We start from the raw sequence: 19,745 nt of genomic DNA, 5'->3' as shown, positions 1-19,745 counted from the left end.
AGAGTCACACAGCTAGTATGTGTCAAGTGCCTGAGGCTGGATTTGAACTCAGGTCCTCCTGAATCCAGGGCCAGTGCTTTATCCACTGCGCCACCTAGCTGCCCCCCTCCCTTTTAACCATTACACAACCCTGCCACTTGGTAGTGCTGATGAAGAGTACTAAAATGACTTGTAAGGGAAGAAGACAGTAGGGTAGTGTTCTCTCCCAGGCAGAGAGTAAGTTTTTGAGGAAGGGGGCAGAGCTTATTTTAAGGGTAATACAGTTTCAGTGTCAGTGCCTGGTTTGTAGGTGTGGATGAACTCCCCTCCATAACAATGATGGGTGTGTTTGTGCTTGTATTAGATCACAAACGTCAGCTTTTTGGACTCACCCACAATGCTGTTGCCCCCACCCCTCTAGTCTCTGCAGCTAAACAGGCTCCTCCCAGCCCCTGAGACATCACTATAACCCCATAATCCTCCATGCCCCTGTTGAGCACATTCCAATCTGTGTTTCCTTCTTCCTTCCTTTCCCAGGAGGGACTAGGAAAGTTAGGGGTTCTGCTGGAAAGACAACTAGGTCACCTAGTTCTGGATACTGACTCTCCAAAGAGTCCTGTTGCCCTTCAGGAGACAAAGTGGTCCCCAATCCATTTCATCAGTGTGTCAGGCTATAGCTCTCTGCCCTCTCCAAGGTCCTGAAAAAGTCCATCATTTTCAGAAATGGTAGCAGGGGTGAAGAGATCTTTAGTTCTTTTCTATCTGAAGAAAAATGGGTTTCCAGGGTGAGTAAAGGTCCCTATGGTAGGAGGGGCAAATGTCTGAGATTTCAGGTCTAAAGGAAGTGTTTTTGGGATCCCAGGCCATTGTTGGCTAGGCTAGAGGCTAGTGAAACTGACTCCCCATGGCCCCTTGGAATGGGTTCCTTGTCCCCTAGAGAAACCTAGATTTAGCAAGAAGTCTGTTATAAAAGAGGACACATAAATTCTGGACTTGGGGTGGGGAAGAAATACAATGAATGTCCTGTGGGCAGGGATGCCTCTGAGGCAGGAGGAAAAAAGATTTCTATTGGGCATCAGAAGCATATTGGCTTTGCATGAAATGACAAAAGTCAGTTCAATTCCATAAATATTTATGAAGCATCTACTAGGTTCAGGGTCCTTTGCTTAATGCTAACAATTTAAATGCAAGAGAACACAGCCCTTAATCTCAAGGAGCTTATAATCAAAGAGGGCAGAATATGGCATGTGTATAAACAAGTGTGATATTATACAAGGAAATGTAATTGGGGCAAAGAAGGGATCCAGACAATGTGATCTGGGAAAAATTTTGGAGGAAAAGAACATTTTTAGCTGGGAGTGATCAGGGAAGGCTTCATGGAGGAGGTGGCATCTGAACTAGGCCTTGCAGAAAGAAGAGGATTTCAAAAGGTGGGGATGAATTCCAAGCATGGGAAGCAGCCTGCAGGAATACTTGGGAAGGCTTAGAGCATACTTTTGCCTAAATTGGGCTCTCCTCAACCTTTTCACGATTTCACTATCTGTGTTCAGCATCTTTCCTCCCTCTGCCCTGTCTCAGTCTCCTTCCTCTTCCTCCTCCATCCTTTGGCTGAGAGACCCCAATGAGAGCCACCTCTGATTCCTTGATGTATACAGAAACACTTTCCCAAAGATGACCTTTCCCTTCCACATTTCTCAAGAAACTGCAGTTCTCCTAGACTCGATTAATCCTTTCTCATCCAGTTCCTCAAAGAGATATGGCAGAAAGACAAACTCCCCAGGAAAGGTGTGTGTGTGTGGGTCTTACCAGGCCCCCTTTTTGGACTCCCTTTCCTTATCTCTGCCAGGCCAAATCCCATGCTTTCTTCAAGACCTAACTCCAGTACATCTTCCTCTTTGAGAAACCCAGCCCTCAAGTCTCTGTCTCCCCTCTGGTCTCCCACAGCACTTTAAGTCTACACTATACAGGCTTACACTCCTCTGACCTTCATTATTCTTTAAAAGATTATGGACTTTAGAGCTCATCTGGTCCAATCCCCACCCTCAATTTATGGAGGAGGAAACCAAAGTCTAGAGGGGTTAAGTGACTTGTCCAAGGACATCCCACTAGTAACTGAGGGAGCTGGTCATTGATCCTAGCTCTTCTAGCTTCTGGCCCAATGCTCTTTTCATTATGCCATAAAGTATTTCTTGTGCTTGAGGTGGGGCTCCATAAGCAGACTATTTAATGCAGCTTGTGCAGCTATTTAAGTCTCAGCTTGTGACAAATCCTGGAGTTTGGCTAGCCTCCTACCTTCTTCCAGTTCCTCCTCCCCATTCCTGCCTGAGCAACACTTTTTTTTTTTTTAAAGTGGAGCAATGAGGGTTAAGTGACTTGCCCAGGGTTACGCAGCTAGTAAGTATCAAGTGTCTGAGATCGGATTTGAACTCAGGTCATCCTGAATCCAGGGCTGATGCTTTATCCACTTCGCCACCTAGCTGCCCCCTGAGCAACACTCTTAATGCACTCCTGTGCTTCAGCCAGTTCTCTCTCCTTCTGTGACACTTTGCTACCTACAGAATAAATCAGAAATTCTCCATCCTGGCATTGAAGGCCTTTTTCATCTTTTCAGCACCCAGAACAAGGTCTTGCTCTTGTGACTACTGCAGGTCCTTCGATATTTATTGAATTGTTGAATGAGTAAGATTTGAAGTGGCCAGATTTGAGTTGGGGAAGAGGAGGAGGAGTTAGAATCTCTCCTTCTTCATAAGAATCCTGAGGCCAGTCCTTTCTCCAGAGATCAATAGTCTGTAGCCTGTGCCCATCTGTCTCAGGGCCAGTCATCAGCTATCTCACACCTGGATTAGGGCCATAACCTTTTAACTGTTTTCTGATTTCAGTCTCTCCCTTTTCCAATCATCCTTCATAGGCTGTCAATCATTTACCTAATTCATTGCTCTGAGTGTGTCCCTCTGAGCATATCACTCAGACACCTTCCATGATTCCCAGGTGCCTACAGCAGAGGTGTCAGCCTACAACACTCCTGAGTATGAACCAAACCAGATGAAAATGAAGTTCCTATCTCATTTAAATGTGTTGATGTGTTAATGATATATTGGTGTATTAATACATTAATACACATTTATATAGACATGTATATAGTCATGTACACATGTCTATATAAATGCGTGCATATATATATATATACATACATACATACATACACATTTATACATATGGTCCCTTCCAGGTCTGATGGTTTTTTGTTTCATATCTGACATTGTTTTTTGTGTATTAATGTCCAGTGGAAACTTTCATTTAATCCAAGATTCTGTCTGTGCTGGGAATGACCTGGGGTTGATGGGCTCTTGCTTTGCTGGAGAGAGTAGCTAATGATTCCTGGTCTGCATTGGAAGAATTAGTGAAACTTCTAATTAATCAATTAGCTGTAAAGGTGTGATGTCAGTGACACATTAGCCAAGGACATAATGGACCAGATTAAAAATCAATTACACATAAATCAGTCATGCAGATGCACTCTGGAGGGAAGGAAGGGTATAGCAGGAGATTTCTAAGTCAATAGGTAGAATGCAGTTATTCTTTTTTGTTGTTCAGCTATTTTTCAGTTGTGTCTGACTCTTTGTGACCCCAGTTGGGGGTTTCTTGGCAAAGATACTGGGGCGGTTTGACATTTTCTTCTCCAGCTCATTTTACAGATGAGGAAACTGAGGCCAACAGGGTTAAATGACTTGCCCAAGGTCACACAGCTAGTAAGTATCTAAGGCTTCATTTGAATTCAGGAAGATTAGTCCTATCTCCAGGCTCAGCATTCTATCCATGGAGTCTCCTTGATGTTCCACAATCATCCTTATGTATAGTTTAATGGCCCCCATTTCTGAGTTTGATACTATTGGCCTCCAGAATCAAGGCCAAACACTTTAGGTACTAGGAGTATTCCAGGCTTCATAGTCTGGTACCATTATACCCCTCTAACCTAATCTTCCAACATAGACCCCAGCAGGGTATCACTCTATGGTTTTATGTTTAGAGATCAGCCAATTGAAAAATTATCTGCTAGAACCAGGAGCAGTTCTGGTCCTCACTAGCTGTATGTGTTTGCCCCTCTTTGTTGATATAAATGGTCTAGGACCCCCTTCCTGACCCTTCCACCCTGGCTCAGTCTTCTGCCCCAGACTTGGTAGAATAGGAGCAGGATTCAGCAACTTGTTCCCAGCCAGTATCAGCCCTTTGGAGCTGAGTTCACTTAAGCTAAAGAGCCTTCTAAGTACTATACCCTCTCTCCCTCCTTCCAGAGTACATCAGGATGACTGACTTATGTGTAATTGATTTTTAATCTGTTCCATTATGTCCTTGGCTAATGTGTCACTGACATCTGACCTTTATAGCTAATTGATTAATTAGGGGTTTATTAATTTTTCTAATGTAGACTAGGAGTCATTAACTTCTCTCTCCAGCAAAGCAATGACCCATCAACCCCAGGTCATCTCCAGTACAGACAGAATCTCGGATTAAGTGAATATTTCCATTGGACATTAATACACAGAAAACAGAATGTCAGAGCTAAAACAAAAGAAAAGTCAGCCCTACAAGATACTTTAGAAAATACATTCGAAGGGGCAGTTAGGTGGTGCAGTGGATAAAGCACCAACCCTGGATTCAGGAGGACCTGAGTTCAAATCCAGCCTCAAACACTTGACACTTACTAGCTGTATGACCCTGGGCAAGTCACTTAACCATCATTGCACTGCAAAAAATTTTTTTAAAAAAGAAAATACATTTGAAGTACAATGGATTCTAGAATATTTCATGTCAGAGCTAGAAAGGACCTTAGAATACAGAATATAGAATATCAGGCAGGTCTAGAAGAGATTCTTGAACCTAGAACATGGAAAGCCAGAGCTGGAAAAGACATCTCATTTTGCAGAGTGAGTTATTGGCAGAACAGGTGCTAGAGCCCACCTCTTGACTCCTTTCCTGGATCTCTGTTTAGCATACCTCACCACTTCCTGAATTATTCTACTAGCCTTTATTTGGTGCTGACCATGCATAAGGTTCCAACCTTGATGCTGGGGATAGTGGACAGAGCTCTGCCCTTTAGGAGGTTGACATAGTGGAAAGATTCTTGGACTTAGGATCAAGAGATCTGGGTTTGAATCCTACCTCAGACACTATGGCTACAAGTAGTTAAACTTGTTGGAAATTCTGTTTCTTCAGCCCTAAAATGGAGATAATAATATCCAGGATTGTTGTAAAGAAAATCTTTTGCAAATCTTTGTATTATGGAAATGAGAGAGGGGGAAGAAGAGAGCAAGCATTTAAATAGCACCTACCATGTGCCAGGTACTGTGCCTTAGCACTTTGCAAATATTATCTGATTTGATTCTCACAGCCACCCTGTTGGGTAGGTGCTGTTATTATCCCCATTGTATAGTTGAGGAAACTGAGGCAAGTAGAGAATAAGTGACTTGTGCAGGAGGAGAAATATCTCCTTTCCCTAGGCTCTCCATCCCTTGAGGAATCCCTTGGATTTTCTGGTTACATGCCACATAACTAGTAAGCATATAAGACAGGATTTGAATTCAAGTCTTCCCATGCTCTATCCTGTCTTCTCACTGGGGTGATGAAACATGTACATATGAATACAATACAAGGCTGAATATGAGCAGGACCCAGTGCAGGATAGACAGTAAGTACTCTAAGAAGGAGAGCTCCATATGGGTTGGGATGCTCAGGGAGGGCTTCCTGGAGTAGAGATACTCAGCTCAAAGAAAACAAACTCCGAGGAGGCTCCCAATAGTCCCAACTCATGTTTCTTTTCTTTTTCCTTTTCTTTTTTCTTTTTTGGCAGGGCAATGAGGGTTAAGTGACTTGCCAAGGGTCACACAGCTAGTAAGTGTCAAATGTTTGAGGCCGGATTTGAACTCAGGTTCTCCTGAATCCAGGGCCAGTGCTTTATCAACTGCGCCACCTAGCTGCTCCTCAACTCATGTAGAGCACTGTCCTAGAAGCCAAGAAGACAAGGTCAAGTCCCATTTCTGGCACATACTGACTGTGTGACCCTGGGCAAGTCTTCTGACCTCTTAGTATTTTAGGGATCCTCCTAAGACTATGTGTTGTAGCTGAGGAAGGGCACTTTATCTAGAAGGTCTCTAAATAAAACCCCCTGTTTGGCTTTTAAAGCCCTGGCCCCTTCCCATCTTTCCAGTCTTCTTATGCCTTACAAACTCCTCCCCCTACATGCATATCCTGCAATCCAGTGACACCATCTATCTCCTGTCTCAGGGCATTTCTCTGACTGTCCTCCATGCCTGAAATCCTTCCCCTTCTCATCCCATCTCCTGGCTTCCTTCAAGTCCCAGCTAAGATCCCATCTTCTACAGGAAGCCTTTCCTCATCCTTCTTAATTCTAGTGCCTCGCCTCTGTCAATTACCTCCAAACTATCCTGTGCATAGCCTGTTTGTACATAGTTAGTCTCATGTGGGAGACACATTCCCATGTGAGTTCCTTGAGAGCCTGCCTCGATATTCCTAGCACTTAGCACAATGCCCGGCACATGGTAGGTAGGTGCTTAACAAATGTTTATCAACTGATAATAAATAAATGTTTATCAATTAAATCAGAGGTCTGGGCCTTATCCCTTTTTCTGTGGAGTTTAAGCTTTTCAAGCACTTTCCTCAAAAAAACAAGCCTATGAAGTAGAGATTGCCAGAATTATAACCCCATTTTAGAGATGAGGAGCTTGAGGTTCAGAGAGGCTAGTTGGCTTAGCCGTCATCGCACAGCTAAAAGAGTTTCAGAGTCTCAATTTAAACCTAAATCTTTTGAGAAGTCTCGACTCTTTCCAAACAAGCTCTTCAAGATCTGGTGTAGAGAGCATCTAGGGTGAAATGTGGAGCTGCAGCTAAGCTCCAGGACCCCTGACTCTCATACCCACCAATCCAAGATCCCTTTGAGAAGCCAAGTTGGCCCAGGGACACCCAAGGAAAAGAGACTAAACCAAATTCAGTGGACTCAGCTATTTGTGTAGGGCTTGGGTCCTTGGTAAATTATCCATACTTCGGGCATTAATAATGAGGAACTGATTCTTTCTCAAACCACGCACCCACACAGAACACTTAAACATTAGAAGAAGAAAAAAGTAAAAAAAGAAAAAAGCTCTGGGCTTGGAGATGACAGATATAAGTTTGAATACCATCTATGCCACTTGGTAGTTGTATGGAAATCACTTTTCCTCTCTGGGCCTCAGTTTCTTCATCTGTAAAATGGGGAGAATGGAACTTGCTATACCTGTCTGACAGGGATGTTGGGAATCAAATGATATGATGATGCAAAACACCCTGTGGCTTATAAAGCGTTATATAGAGGTGAGCTATTGTTATTTCAGGATTTTAAAGGCCCTTTAAACTTGTGGGCTGGGGACCAGATGTGTTAGGGAGGAGGTCCTCACAGTCTCTGATTATAGGCATATCTTTTGGGGTGCTTATGGGGTGGTGGATTTGCTCTGCTCTCCCCTTGAAAATCTCTTTTTCCCCAGACCCTTGAATTCCCTGGTTATATGTCACCAAGTTTTCCCTAAGCCCAGAAGACTAGGAATAATTCTTTAAATCTAGTCCAAATTGATACACATTTACTGAGAGTCAGCTCTATTCAGGACCTTGAACTTTGGGGAAGACCAAAGAAAATAACATCCTTATCATTTCTACCTAGGTTGGGAATGAAGAAACTCTTTAGGTCCTAAGTGAGCATCTTCTTTAATTTTTTTATTTATTTAGAATTTTTCCCCACTTTACATGTAAAAAATTGTAACATTGATTTTTAAAACTTTGTGTTCCAAATTCTCATCCTTCCTCCCTATTCCCCCCTTAAGAACTCAAGCAATTCAATACATTATACGTGCGGTTGTGCAAAATATAGCAGACAAAAATATTTTAGAAAAAGGAACTAACAACAACAAATACTTCCATCTGTATTCAGGCACCATCAGTTCTTTTTCTGTAGATGGATTGCATTTTTCACAAGTCCTCTAGAGTTGTCTTCGATCATTGCATTGCTGAAAATAACTAAGTCATTCACAGCAGATCATCTTACAATATTGTTGTTATTTTGTATGTAGTACAAGAGGTATGTTCTGATATTTTCTTATTAATTATTCTTTTTTGTGGGGCAATGAAGGTTAAGTGACTTGCCCAGGGTCACATGGCTAGTAAGCGTTAAGTGTCTGAGGTAGAATTTGAACTCATATCCTCCTGAATCCAGGGCTGGTGCTTTATCCACTGCACAACCTAGCTGCCCCTGAGGGTCTTCTTTTCTCCAGCTAGAGACACATGGGGTTACCGCAGCAACCTTGAGCTGAATGAAAACCTTTGGTCTCTACTGCTGTCTTTACCCTTACAGCTCTACTCACTACTCATGAGATAAAGGTAAAAAGAACCCTGGTCTAAAAGTCATCTAGTCCAGTTCCCTCATCTTACAGATGAGGAAAGTGAGATCAAGACAGTGTCAGTGACTTGCCCAAGGTCACACAGCTAGTATGTACTAGAGCTGGTAATTGTCAGCAGGCTAATAATGATAGTTTAAATTCCTATGGTATGGGGCAGCTAGGTAGCACAGTGGATAGAGCACTGGCCCTGGAGTCAGGAGGACCTGAGTTCAAATCCAGCCTCGGACACTTAACACTTGCTAGCTGTGTGACCCTAGGCAAGTCACTTAAGCCCAATTGCCTCACTTAAAAAAAAATTCCTATGGTACTTTTTGTTTTTTAAAAAGTTGTTTTATAGCAATATTTCAAGATATGGGATATAAAATTATTACCCTCATTTTAGAGTTGAAGCATCTGAGGTTCACATGGGCTATGTGACTACGCATGGTAGCATAGTTCAGAACAAAGCTTCTTAAACTGTGGCTTGTGACCCCATACAGAGTCGCATTACTGAATATGGGGGTCATGAAAAAATTGGCAAGGGTAAAAGGTTATGTATGCTTGTTTAGTATACCTATATATCCGGAGTCATAAAAATTTCTCAGGTGAAAAGGGGTCGCGAGTGGAAGAAGTTTAAGAAGCCCTGGTTTAGGAAAGGTTAGAGCTGGGGTTCAAATCCAAGTTTCTGGCTTTGAGTCTGATTCCACTCAAAAACCTCATTGCCTCCTTAATAAAGGCAGGGTTACTTTTTTCTAAGTCTGGCATTCAAAGCTCTCCATAATTTGAAAATACTTTTTCATCCATATTTCCCTTCATGCCTTTCATATTCCATTCAGACCAAACTCCTCTCTGTCCCTAATTTTCGTCTTTGCCCATGCAATTTCCCATTCCTAGAATGACCTCTTTCCTGTCCGTATCCATCCCTATATCTCCATCTGTTAAACTGTCTCCCTTCCCTCAAGGCACAATTAGATGCCACCTCCTTCATGAAGCCCTTCTTGGTGCCCTCTTCTTTTTTCATTTCCCTCCTCCTCCCTTCAACCAGTTCTTCTTCCTCCAATTTTCATAGCATTCTGGCCCTTCATGTGCAGTTATCATTCTTTCCTTTGTGTCTTAGACATTTGTATACTTCACCTTCTTGGGACATCACAGTGCCAAGAACACCATCTTTCTTTTATAGATTCATAAGATGTTAGCCTTGGAAGGGACTTTTAAAAGATCATCATGAGTCCAATTTCATTGTTTTACAGATGAGAACACTTAAGCCCAGAGAGAGGAAGGAACTGGCCCAAGACCACACAGCTAGTGAATGGCAGAGCTAAAACTCATACCTATATCTCTTGACTCCTACCCCCATGCATATTATGTATTTTTCCCTATACATAGTAAGGACTTGGTAGGTGTTCACTGAATTAAATTGAGGCTTTGATCCTAGTCCCAAATATTTGAATTCACTGCGTGGCTTTGAGCACGTTCTTTTCCCCTCTTTTATTCTCAGTTTACCCATCTATAAAATGAAGAGGTTAGAGGAGGTAGGTTCCTTCTAGCCCTAAGTCTGGGGTTTTACAATTCTGCTTTGGCTTCCAATCAAAGGTCTCATCTGCTAATGAAATCTCAGGGACCACAAGGACATCTTCATGCCTAAAGGGAAATCTTTACACACACACACACACACACACACACCACAGACACCCTGCCAAGTTCCACTCACCAGCCATGATGGTTCCAGGGGCCCCAGACTCCCCTTTCCCTCAGCACTTTGGTGAAAGGACAGGACAATGTTAGCCAACAGCCGGACGGAAGAACATTAATGAGGGAAGTCTGAGGACACTGCTCAGGCAGGGAAGCCAACATTCAAAGGCAGGGGCGTGGCCCCTTCAACCTTCAATAAGATGACTTGTTATTCACCAGGTAAAGCACATAATCATCCACGATAATTACCTGCGCTCACCTGTTCTTGGCAGGTGGCCATTGAAGGCAACATCCCAGCATAGAGAGTCCCCAGATTCTGAGAAGTGTGGAAGGTTGACCTTTGAAAATCAAATACAGAATGCAAAAATACAAAACCTGGGAGGGACCTTAGCATATATGAATGACCACAAGATGCCCAAAGTGCAAGGACATTTGAAGCATAAACTATCAGAGATGGAGAACTTAGAACATAGAATGTCAGCAGAAATGGAAGGGACTTTAAAGCATAAAACAGAATGCCTAAAGACATGATTTCATCAAAAGTCAAAGTTTGAAGGGACCTTGGATCATAGAACATAGAATGTTAGATTGGTATTTGTCCTTAGAAAATAGAAGATTGAGGGGCAGCCAGGTGGCTCAGTGGATAAAGCCCTAGCTCTGGATTCAGGAGGACCTGAGTTCAAATCCAGCCTCAGGCACTTGACACTTAACTAGTTGTGTGACCCTGGGCAAATCATTTAACCCTCATTGCCTGCCCCCCCCCCCCAAAGCTTAACAAGAAAATAGAAGATTGAACTAGCAGGGACCTTAGATCATAGAACGACATAGCCAGAAGGGAATCTTAGAACATAAGCATAGAGTGTTGGAGCTTGAAGAAATCTTAGAAATCTACAGAACTGTAGACAGTTGGAGGTGGAAGGTGTCATAAGTCTAGTCTTCTTTTTATAGATGAGGAAATGGAGGCTAAGGAAGGGGAAGCCACTTTCTCATACTGTAAGATCAGAGACTAGAAAACTCAGATTTCTTGACTCCAAGTCCATGTAGCTCCTTCTAAATCCCTGGGTGAGATGAGAGAGGGAACAGAATGGGGGTGCTTACCAGAGGCCTTGGGAGCAGTGCCCTGCTTTTCCTTTCTCATTTATGCCCATTCAGAATTGAGGCTTCCGATGATTTCCTTTAATGTCCCCATTTCACTTTGGGAATGGTGTAAATAGTACTGTCAAAAACTATCACCTCAAGGTCATCCTCTTGCTCCCATTGTCAAAGAGTCAAGTCTTCAATGCACTGATCTAATCATATTCCTCCCCTACTCAAAACTTGTCTCACCTGTTTCCTCCAAGAGGAAGTCCACGTTCTTTGGTCCTCAGTCTGGCTCCAATTTACATTTCTAAACTTCTCCCCCATTTCATCCCCTGCAGACCACCTGCCTATTGTCCTGGGCTTGGAAATTAGTCTGTGGAGATATGAGGACCAGGATCAACTCAGCCACACAAGCCCTAGTCTACAATTTAGAATTATAGAACCCAAAACATTTTTTCTTTTTTTACATTTTATTCTCTTCGCTTTCCTTTCATGTCATAGCTCCCAACTCTCCCTTCTGTAGATGAGGAAACTGAGGTTCAGAGAAGGTAAGTCTTGACTTGCCTAAAGTTACAACAAACATTAACAGAGGATGAGACCCTCAGCTCTCCCGATTCATTGACCAGTGAGTGTTCTTTCTGCTACACTACATTGCTTCCTTCCTTCAGGTATCCCATGGGACAGGGTCACCCTGGAATGACCAGGGCCACCTGTGTAGGGGCAGGGACCCATGGATCTTACCTGTCCTATAGAAACCAGTCCCTTTTATTACCCATTATAAAATCTCTGGACTATGAATCAGGAGCTTCTCAATCTATAAAGTGAGTGGGTTGAACTAAGTGATTTCTAATGTTCCTAATGTTCTAAATGGAGATTTCCATCTCTAGTATTCTATGTTCTAAGGCAGGAAGGGTTCTTAATATTTATGTGTATGTTATGCACCCCTTTGGCAATTGCTGAAACCTATGAATTCCTTCTCAAAATAATTTTTTTCTAAATAATTGAGGAAATGCTAAATATCATCTAGAAATCAGTGACGATAAAGATGACTTTTTTCCTATCCAAGTTCATAGATTCCCCGAATTCTAGCCATGGACCCTTTTTATGGACCCCAAAGAACCCTAGTTTTGCTGGTTGAGGTAGAATGTACTTATAATCCCCACTGCCAAGGAGATTGAGACTGGTGGATCTCTTGAATTCAGGAATTCTGAACTGTGGTGGGATGAGCTGATGGGGTATTAGCACTAAATTCAGCATTAACATGGGGAACTCCCAGAAGGGGATGGGGCACCAAGTTACCTTGTGAGGGGCAAAATGGTCCAGGTCAGAAAGGGAGCAGGTCAAAGCTCTCATGCTGATCAGAATGGAAACAGTCTTCCAAGTAGTCCCTACCCTTCCAGCTTGGATGAAGGAAAAGAAGAAAGAAAGAAAGAAAGTGAAAGAGAGCAAGAGGGAGGGGAGAGAGGGAGGGAGGGAGAGAGAGAGAGAGAGAGAGAGAGAGAGAGAGAGAGAGAGAGAGAGAGAGAAAAGAAGAAGAGGAAGAGGAAGAAGAAGAGGAGGAGAGGGAGGGAAGAAGGAAAAAAGGAAAAAGAACCTTTGTTCTAAGTCCTCTTCCAATGTTGATATCCTCTAACTCCATTCTTCATGTTAAATGGCTTCCCCAGTATAAACCTAGGAGCATATTCTAAGGCATTGTAAGGTATCAGACATTGTTCTAAGCATTCTGGCTATGTGTGAAAGCAATGGAATCTCTAGCATAGTGGAGATACTTAATAAATGTTTGTTGAATCTATAGAAGATCTAGTTCCTAGTCCAAAAAGTTAGATCAATTCCATTCCCCTTTAGACTCCCAGAAGTCTTCACAATCTCTACCCCAGAGGATCCAATTTGGGACCCAAATGGAATTTCCTGGAACTTCTGTCTTATCCCTCCTTTCCCCTTCCTAACCCTCTGTGAAGTCATTGAAAAAATCTCCTTTTCTAGAACTCCACAATGGATTCTGCCTCAAACTATTCCTGTTTGTTTCAGAGGAAGTGCTGAGTAGCCTCAGAGTGAGAGAAAAATGCTAAAAAACATCATTCGAAATGATCCCACCTGGATAAGAACCTTGAAATATAATGTGCTAGAACTGAGTAGTTACTTAGAATTTAGAATGTCAGAGCCAGAAGGGCCTTATGAGAAAGAATAGAAAGAATTTAGCTGAAAGGACTTCAGAAATCATCTAGTTTTAACCCCCTCTCTTTAAAAGTTTTAAAAATTATTTTATATTATATTATATTATATCATATTAATTTTATTTTTACAGATGAAGAGACTGAAAGCCAGAGAGAATTGCCTACCAGGCTCTCAGAGTCTCTCCTCAGAATATCTGATTAGAGGGGAAAATCTTTTTGACATCAAGTCTGTCTTTGTAGACAAGAATTGAATATTCCAAACATGTAGGTTCACATAGAAATGGAACATCGAATGTTAAAGCTGAATGGGACCTTAGAGGAAGCGAGGGATAGTGGAAAGAGAACTGGGCTGTCAGGCAGGCTGGAACCTGCTCTTCCTCCTTCTAGCTGTGTGACTTTAAGTAAGTCACTTGAGGTTTCCATTAAAAAGTGCGTTAATGTAACATTATATGTCCCACAAAATGTTACTGGAAGATACCCTGGAAATCATTTAGTACAAAATGCTTGTTTTATAGAGAAGGACGCCGAGACCCAGAGAGAAGTGCCTTGCCCAATAGCACACATAGGTAGGACCCTTGATCTCTTCCTCCTACTTCATTCTCTGGAATAGTTCAAGACTTAGAATACAAATGGGGAGAAGGCCGGATTCGGGCGATCGATCAAGGCCAGCGCTGCTCACCTGTTCATGGCAAACCTTGAAGTGAGAAGGAAACTGAGAGTGTTTTGGAGATGCAGGAGATCGGCCTGCAGAGGTTTTAGCTCTTTTATGAGCTCAGCCCTTAGCCCTGATTTACCCTGTAATCACGATAATTCCTGGCTGTGGTCATTTGTGAATCATTTGCATAATGGCCCCAAAGTATTGGCAGGGAGACTGAACAGGCCCCGGGCGCTTGGAGAAGTAGTTTTTCCACCTGGGCTGGACTGGGCTCCTCCTCCTGGCTTGATATCCTTGTCCAGAACCTTTTCATCTTGTCTTCATCTAGTCGTCTTTAGAAGGGGGGTATTTGAGAGTAATCACACCAGGTGGACCAACATCCAGAACTCAACTCAAGGTGGGGCTGTGGGAGATGTGGGACTGATTGAGATCATAGATCAAGTCTGGGAGATCAGAGATCACCCTACCTACTCATTTTACAGATGAGAAAACAGGTTTGGAGGGGAAGTGATTTAAGGTACATCGTTTGCGGCACACAGTAGCCTAGATGGCGGGATTCAAATCTCGGATCTTTGATTCCAAAACCAATGTTCATGTCCTGCTGGTTGCCTATGTGGAGAGGTAGCAGATAGAGAAGTGGTCTTGAAGCCAGGAGAACCTGTGTTCAAATCCTGTTTCTGATACATATTAGCTGTATGACCTTGGGTAAGTCACACTAACTCACCATTCTCTGGTGACTCTCCAAGACTTTATTATAGAGAAGCTGACAATTTGCTTCTTTTTTTTTTTTTTTCCCGAGGCAATGGGGTTAAGTGACTTGCCGGAGTCCATACAGTTAGTAAGTGTCCAAGGCTGGATTTGAACTCAGGTCCTCTTGAGCCATCTAGCTGCTCTGGATGATCTGATCTCCTTTGATAGAAGGCATTTCCTCATCTGGGAGTTTCCTTTACCCAGGGATGTGATAGGAAATGTTAAACAACTGGCTCACTAGGAAAAAAATTGTACCTGGGACACACTTTAAGATTAATCTGTATTGTTAACATTTTCTTCAGCACTTTTTTTTTGGGGGGGGCAGGGCAATGGGGGTTAAGTGATTTGCCCAGGGTCACACAGCTAGTAAGTGTCAAGTGTCTGAGGCTGTATTTGAACTCAGGTCCTCCTGAATCCAAGGCTGGTGCTTTATCTACTGCACCACCTAGTTGCCCCCAGAATGTGAGTAATATTATCTCCATTTTACATGGGAGGAAACTGAAGCTCACAGAACTGTTTCATGGAGGAAGGATTAAATTTGTTCTGCTTGGCCCCAGGGGTCAGAACTAGGAACAACAATTAGAAGTGAGAAAAGCCCTATTTAGACTTGATGTCATTAATATCCTCCTAAGAATTCAAGCTACCTAAAAGTAGAATGGAGAGAGCACAGAAGGGAGGAGATCTCCCACTCCCCTACACCTCGAATTCTTTAAGCAGAAGGTGACTGGCCATTGGCTGGGTATGTTTGCAGGGGGAGTTATTTTTCAGACATGGGTTGAAATAGATAGCCACTGAGGGGCTCTGAGATTCCAATTCTGAGATGCTGTGATTCTGTAACGTGAATGACTCAAGGTCACATGGTTTCAAACCCAGGACTCCTGACTCCAAGTCTATCACTCTTTTCACTAACTAGGGTGGCCCCACTTCACCTTTTTAAGTTCATTTCCCCTATTTGGACTCTCTGTTTTAGTTAAAAGGTCTCCTCACTATTGTTGAACATGTCTTTAATTTTTGTACTTTCTTATCTTGGACTATTTCCTTTTATTTATTTCTTTATTCATTCATTCATTTATGTATTTATGTATTTATTTGCAGGGCAATGAGGGTTAAGTGACTTGCCCAGGGTCACACAGCTAGTACGTGTCAAGTGTCTGAGGTCAGATTTGAGCTCAGGTCCCCCTGAATCCAGGGCCAGTGCTTTATCCACTGGGCCACCTAGCTGCCCCTTGCAAACAGGCTTAAGTGACTTGCCCAGGGTCACATAGATGGTACATGTCTGAGGCCAGATTTGAACTCAGGAAGATGGATCTTCCTGATTCCAAACCCAGTGCTCTAGCCACTGTGCCACCTACCTTCCTGGTCTATTTCCTAACCTAGAAATGCCCTTTCTAGGGGGCGGCTAGATAGCACAGTGGATAGAGCACTGGCCCTGGATTCAGGAGTACCTGAGTTCAAATCCGGCCTCGGACACTTGACACTTACTAGCTGTGTGACCTTGGGCAAGTCACTTAACCCCCATTGCCCTGCAAAAAAACAAAAACAACAAAAAAAAAGAAAGAAATGCCCTTTCTGTTTTGCCCAGTCACATCCTACTAATTTTTTAGCTCACCTCACACCTTTTCCAAGAAGCCTTCCCTGTCTACGCAGCCCACAGAGCTCTGACCTTCCTCTGAACTAGTTCCAACCCTGTCTGTTCTTAGAGTTTGAGCCCTTCCTGCCAGGCAGGAAGATTCATATGTTATCAGAGCTGGAAGGGAACTTAGAGACCACCTAGTCCAACCTCCTTCTTTTATAGGTGAGGGAACCTGAGGCCAAGACAAGGGGAGAAATCACTTCATGGCTTAAAGTGGAAGAACTGGAACTCAAACCTGGGTCTCTGGTATCTCAGTGATGCTCTTTCCACGATACTGCCCATCCAGGCTGTTAACTCTCCAAGAACAGAGAGAAGCCCTGGCCTGATGCCTTGTTTTCTCCTTTGGCGCAGAGCCAGGCACACGAGAGGCCCTGAGTAAGTTCCTGTTTCTTGATTGAAAGCTTAGTCAAGGGGGCAGCTAGGTGGCACAATGGATAAAGCACTGGCCCTGGATTCAGGAGGACCTGAGTTCAAATTTGGCCTCAGACACTTGACACTAGCTGTGTGACCCTGGGCAAGTCACTTAACCCTCATTGCCCAGCACAAAAAAAAAGAAAGAAAGAAAAAAAGAAAGCTTAGTCAAAGTTCCCTCTGTGCCTTTTTGTGAGGGATTGGGAATGGAATCTTTCCCAGGGAACAGTGGAATGAGCAGGTGCCCAAGGAGGCTGTACTGTGAGCCAGGTGGGTTGGGGAAGAGAGAAAAAGTGGTAGAGACCTAAGTTTCAGGCTCCTACTTGGTCTAGATGAGCTCAGTCAGTTTGGTAGGAGGATGTGCTTCCCTTTGCAGAGACCCTCCAATCCCTTTCTCACATCTGATATTATAGCTAGTAGCCGTCTTAGAGAAGAGGATGTCAGACTGAGAGGGACTCTAAAGACCATGGAATCCAACTATGGCATTTGATAGATGGGGAAACTGAGGCTTAGGGCGAGGAAGTAAGTGGTCTGCCCAAAATATCCCTCCCTTAGTCTCATGCGAATGGCTCCTCCCCCTCTTCCTGATGCCTCTTGTCCGCTTTCTCCTTCTGTTCTCTTCCCAAGACCTTCTCCTCCTTGTCCCCTGCATCCTTTGGGCCTCTCCCTATAAACTTGCTTGAGGGGAGGATTTTGGTGGAAGATTTTTGCCTCAGGAGAGGCTTTGTGAGGTTTCTCTGAGGTGACCTTTGCTAGTGTTCCCAGCCCTTCCACTGAAGGATCCTCCGGTCTAGGCCCTTCTCCAAACTCATCGTGTGTTGTTGGGCTGATCACTCACCAATTCCAGGCCTCAGTTTCCCCTTCTGTCCAATGAGGCAGCTGGACTACATGGTCTTTAGGACCCCTCCCAGAGCTGTTTTTCTTTGTTCTAAGGTTGTTCTCATCTCTAATGGCAGATTTGAAGCCCAGCTGTTCCTTCTCTCTTCCTCAAACTCTTTTCCTTTCATCTTGTCACAGAGGAAGCATCCTTACAATTCACTAAGTCAAAAATCTTCTCTAGGCCTGGGACTGTGACAGGAAGGAAGAAAAAAAAGAGGGGAAAAAGAAATTTACATGATAATTTTATTGTATATTTGGAGGGAATGGCAAGTTGTACATGATATATTTGCAGTTTCATGGGCAATCATCTTTTTTATTGTACTGTGTTATGGAAATGCTTGTTTTGTTCCCTGAATTGAAAATAAAATAAATCAAAACAAAAACAAAAACAAAAACAAGAAAACCTTCAAATGATGTCCTGGAACTCCTTCCCTCCCACATCCTCGGGGGCCCTTTCTCCAAAAGTCTCTCTCATGCATCTTTTTTTTTTACTTTTTTTTGGTGAGGCAATTGGGGTTAAGTGACTTGCCCAAGGTCACACAGCTAGTAAATGTCAAATGTCTGAAGTGGGATTTGAAGTCAGGTCATCTTGACTCCAGGGCCAGTGCTCTATCCACTGTGCCACCTAGCTGCCCCCTCTCATGCATCTTCATTCTCCCCCTTGCCACTGGTTTCTTGCCTCTGCTTGTCCTCTTCCTCCTCTTCTTTTCCTCTTCTATCCTTCCTTCCATCTTCTTCTTTCTGTCCTCAAATTCTATTCTTTCCTTCTTATCTTCCTTTGCCTCCTGCCCTCAAACTTAATCATGTCTCCCCAATCCTAAAAAGAAAAACAAAAAACTGCAACCCAAACCCAAACCTCTCTCAAACTTTCTCTCTCATTCAGCTGTTGTCCCATCTCTCCACCCACCTTCACTATTAAACTTCTCCACAAGGTCGGCCATGCTTGATGTCTCTTCTTACTCACTGCCCTCTCTCCTCATACCCTTGTGGTTGCATTTCCACCCTTACCACTCTCACCACTCTAATGAAGCTCCTCTCTCCAGGATCACTAATGACTTCCTCGTTGCCAAAATCCGCTAGCCTGGTTTCCACATTTATCCTGCTTGACCTCTGTGTAGTTTTGACCCTGTTACAACCTTCCTCTCTTCACTGGATATTTTTCTTCCCTTGGCTTCAAAGGTACTTCACACTTTCCTTGTTTTCTTCTTACTTCTGCTTTTCATTTCTGCCTTCTTTACTGAATCCCCAAACCTTTCCCCAATGAACAAATGGGGATATTCCCCAGAGTCCTGTCTTAGGCTCCTTATCTTTTCCCGTTCTCTCCCTTTGCCATTTCATTTACTCCTACAGCTTCAGTAGCCACCTTTATGCAGATGACTCACAAATCTCCTCCTTGACTTCTCTTTTGCATCTCCAGCTGCTTACAGGAAATTTCCCTCTGCATCATCTTCATCCACAGGTTCCACCAGCACCTCAAACTCCGCATATCTTCTTGTTGTTGTTCAGTTATGTCTGACTCTTCATGGCCCCATTTGGGGTTTTCTTGGCAGAGATACCGGAGCGGTTTGCCATTTGTTTCTTCAGCTCATTTTACATATGAAGAAACTGAGGCAAACAGGGTTAAGTGACTTGCCCAGAGTGACACAGCTATTAAATGTTAGATTTGAACTCAGGTCTTCCTGACCACAGGTCTGGTGCTCTATCCACTGCACCACCTAGCTGCCCTGTCATCATGTCCTAAACTAAGCTTATTTTTCCCCCTAAACTTGCTTTTTTCTTTTGGACTCACTATTCTGTCCATGGCACTGTTGTCAACACTTGAGCGTTTTTTTGTAAATTCTTTTTATCTTATAAAATTTATTTTATTCTGAACTTTGCAAACAACAAAAACATTCCTGAGAATTTCTATATACAAAGTAGCAAACAAAAAGAGGATTGTTTATGAAAGTATGAATCTCTATTTGGTGTCGCTTGCTCTTTTAAAAAAGGTATATTAAAATATTCAACCTAGAGGTTGTCTTTGACTCTTTCTTCTTCCTCACCTGTCATAGCTTTATTTTCCTTTTAAATAT

General features: G+C 43.1%; 1 protein-coding gene across 1 annotated transcript in view; it reads right to left on the bottom strand.

Annotated features, from left to right (window-relative positions):
• TGM6 (transglutaminase 6) overlaps window positions 1-18,614 on the bottom strand; it is a 59,786-nt gene extending 41,172 nt beyond the window's left edge. Inside the window, exons 1-5 of the mRNA XM_043980844.1 lie at window positions 18,581-18,614; window positions 15,260-15,316; window positions 14,522-14,609; window positions 14,140-14,332; window positions 10,341-10,407 (exon numbers count right to left, since the gene is read on the bottom strand). Of these exons, the coding sequence (XP_043836779.1) occupies window positions 10,341-10,407; window positions 14,140-14,332; window positions 14,522-14,609; window positions 15,260-15,316; window positions 18,581-18,614 (439 nt within the window). The remainder of the gene's footprint in view (window positions 1-10,340; window positions 10,408-14,139; window positions 14,333-14,521; window positions 14,610-15,259; window positions 15,317-18,580) is intronic.
• Window positions 18,615-19,745: the final 1,131 nt, after the last annotated feature.

This window comes from Dromiciops gliroides, chromosome 2 (assembly GCF_019393635.1).
Source record: "Dromiciops gliroides isolate mDroGli1 chromosome 2, mDroGli1.pri, whole genome shotgun sequence".
Classification (NCBI taxonomy): Eukaryota; Metazoa; Chordata; class Mammalia; order Microbiotheria; family Microbiotheriidae; genus Dromiciops; species Dromiciops gliroides.
Note: the sequence above shows the minus strand (reverse complement) of the source record. Positions and strands in the feature narration are given on the sequence as shown.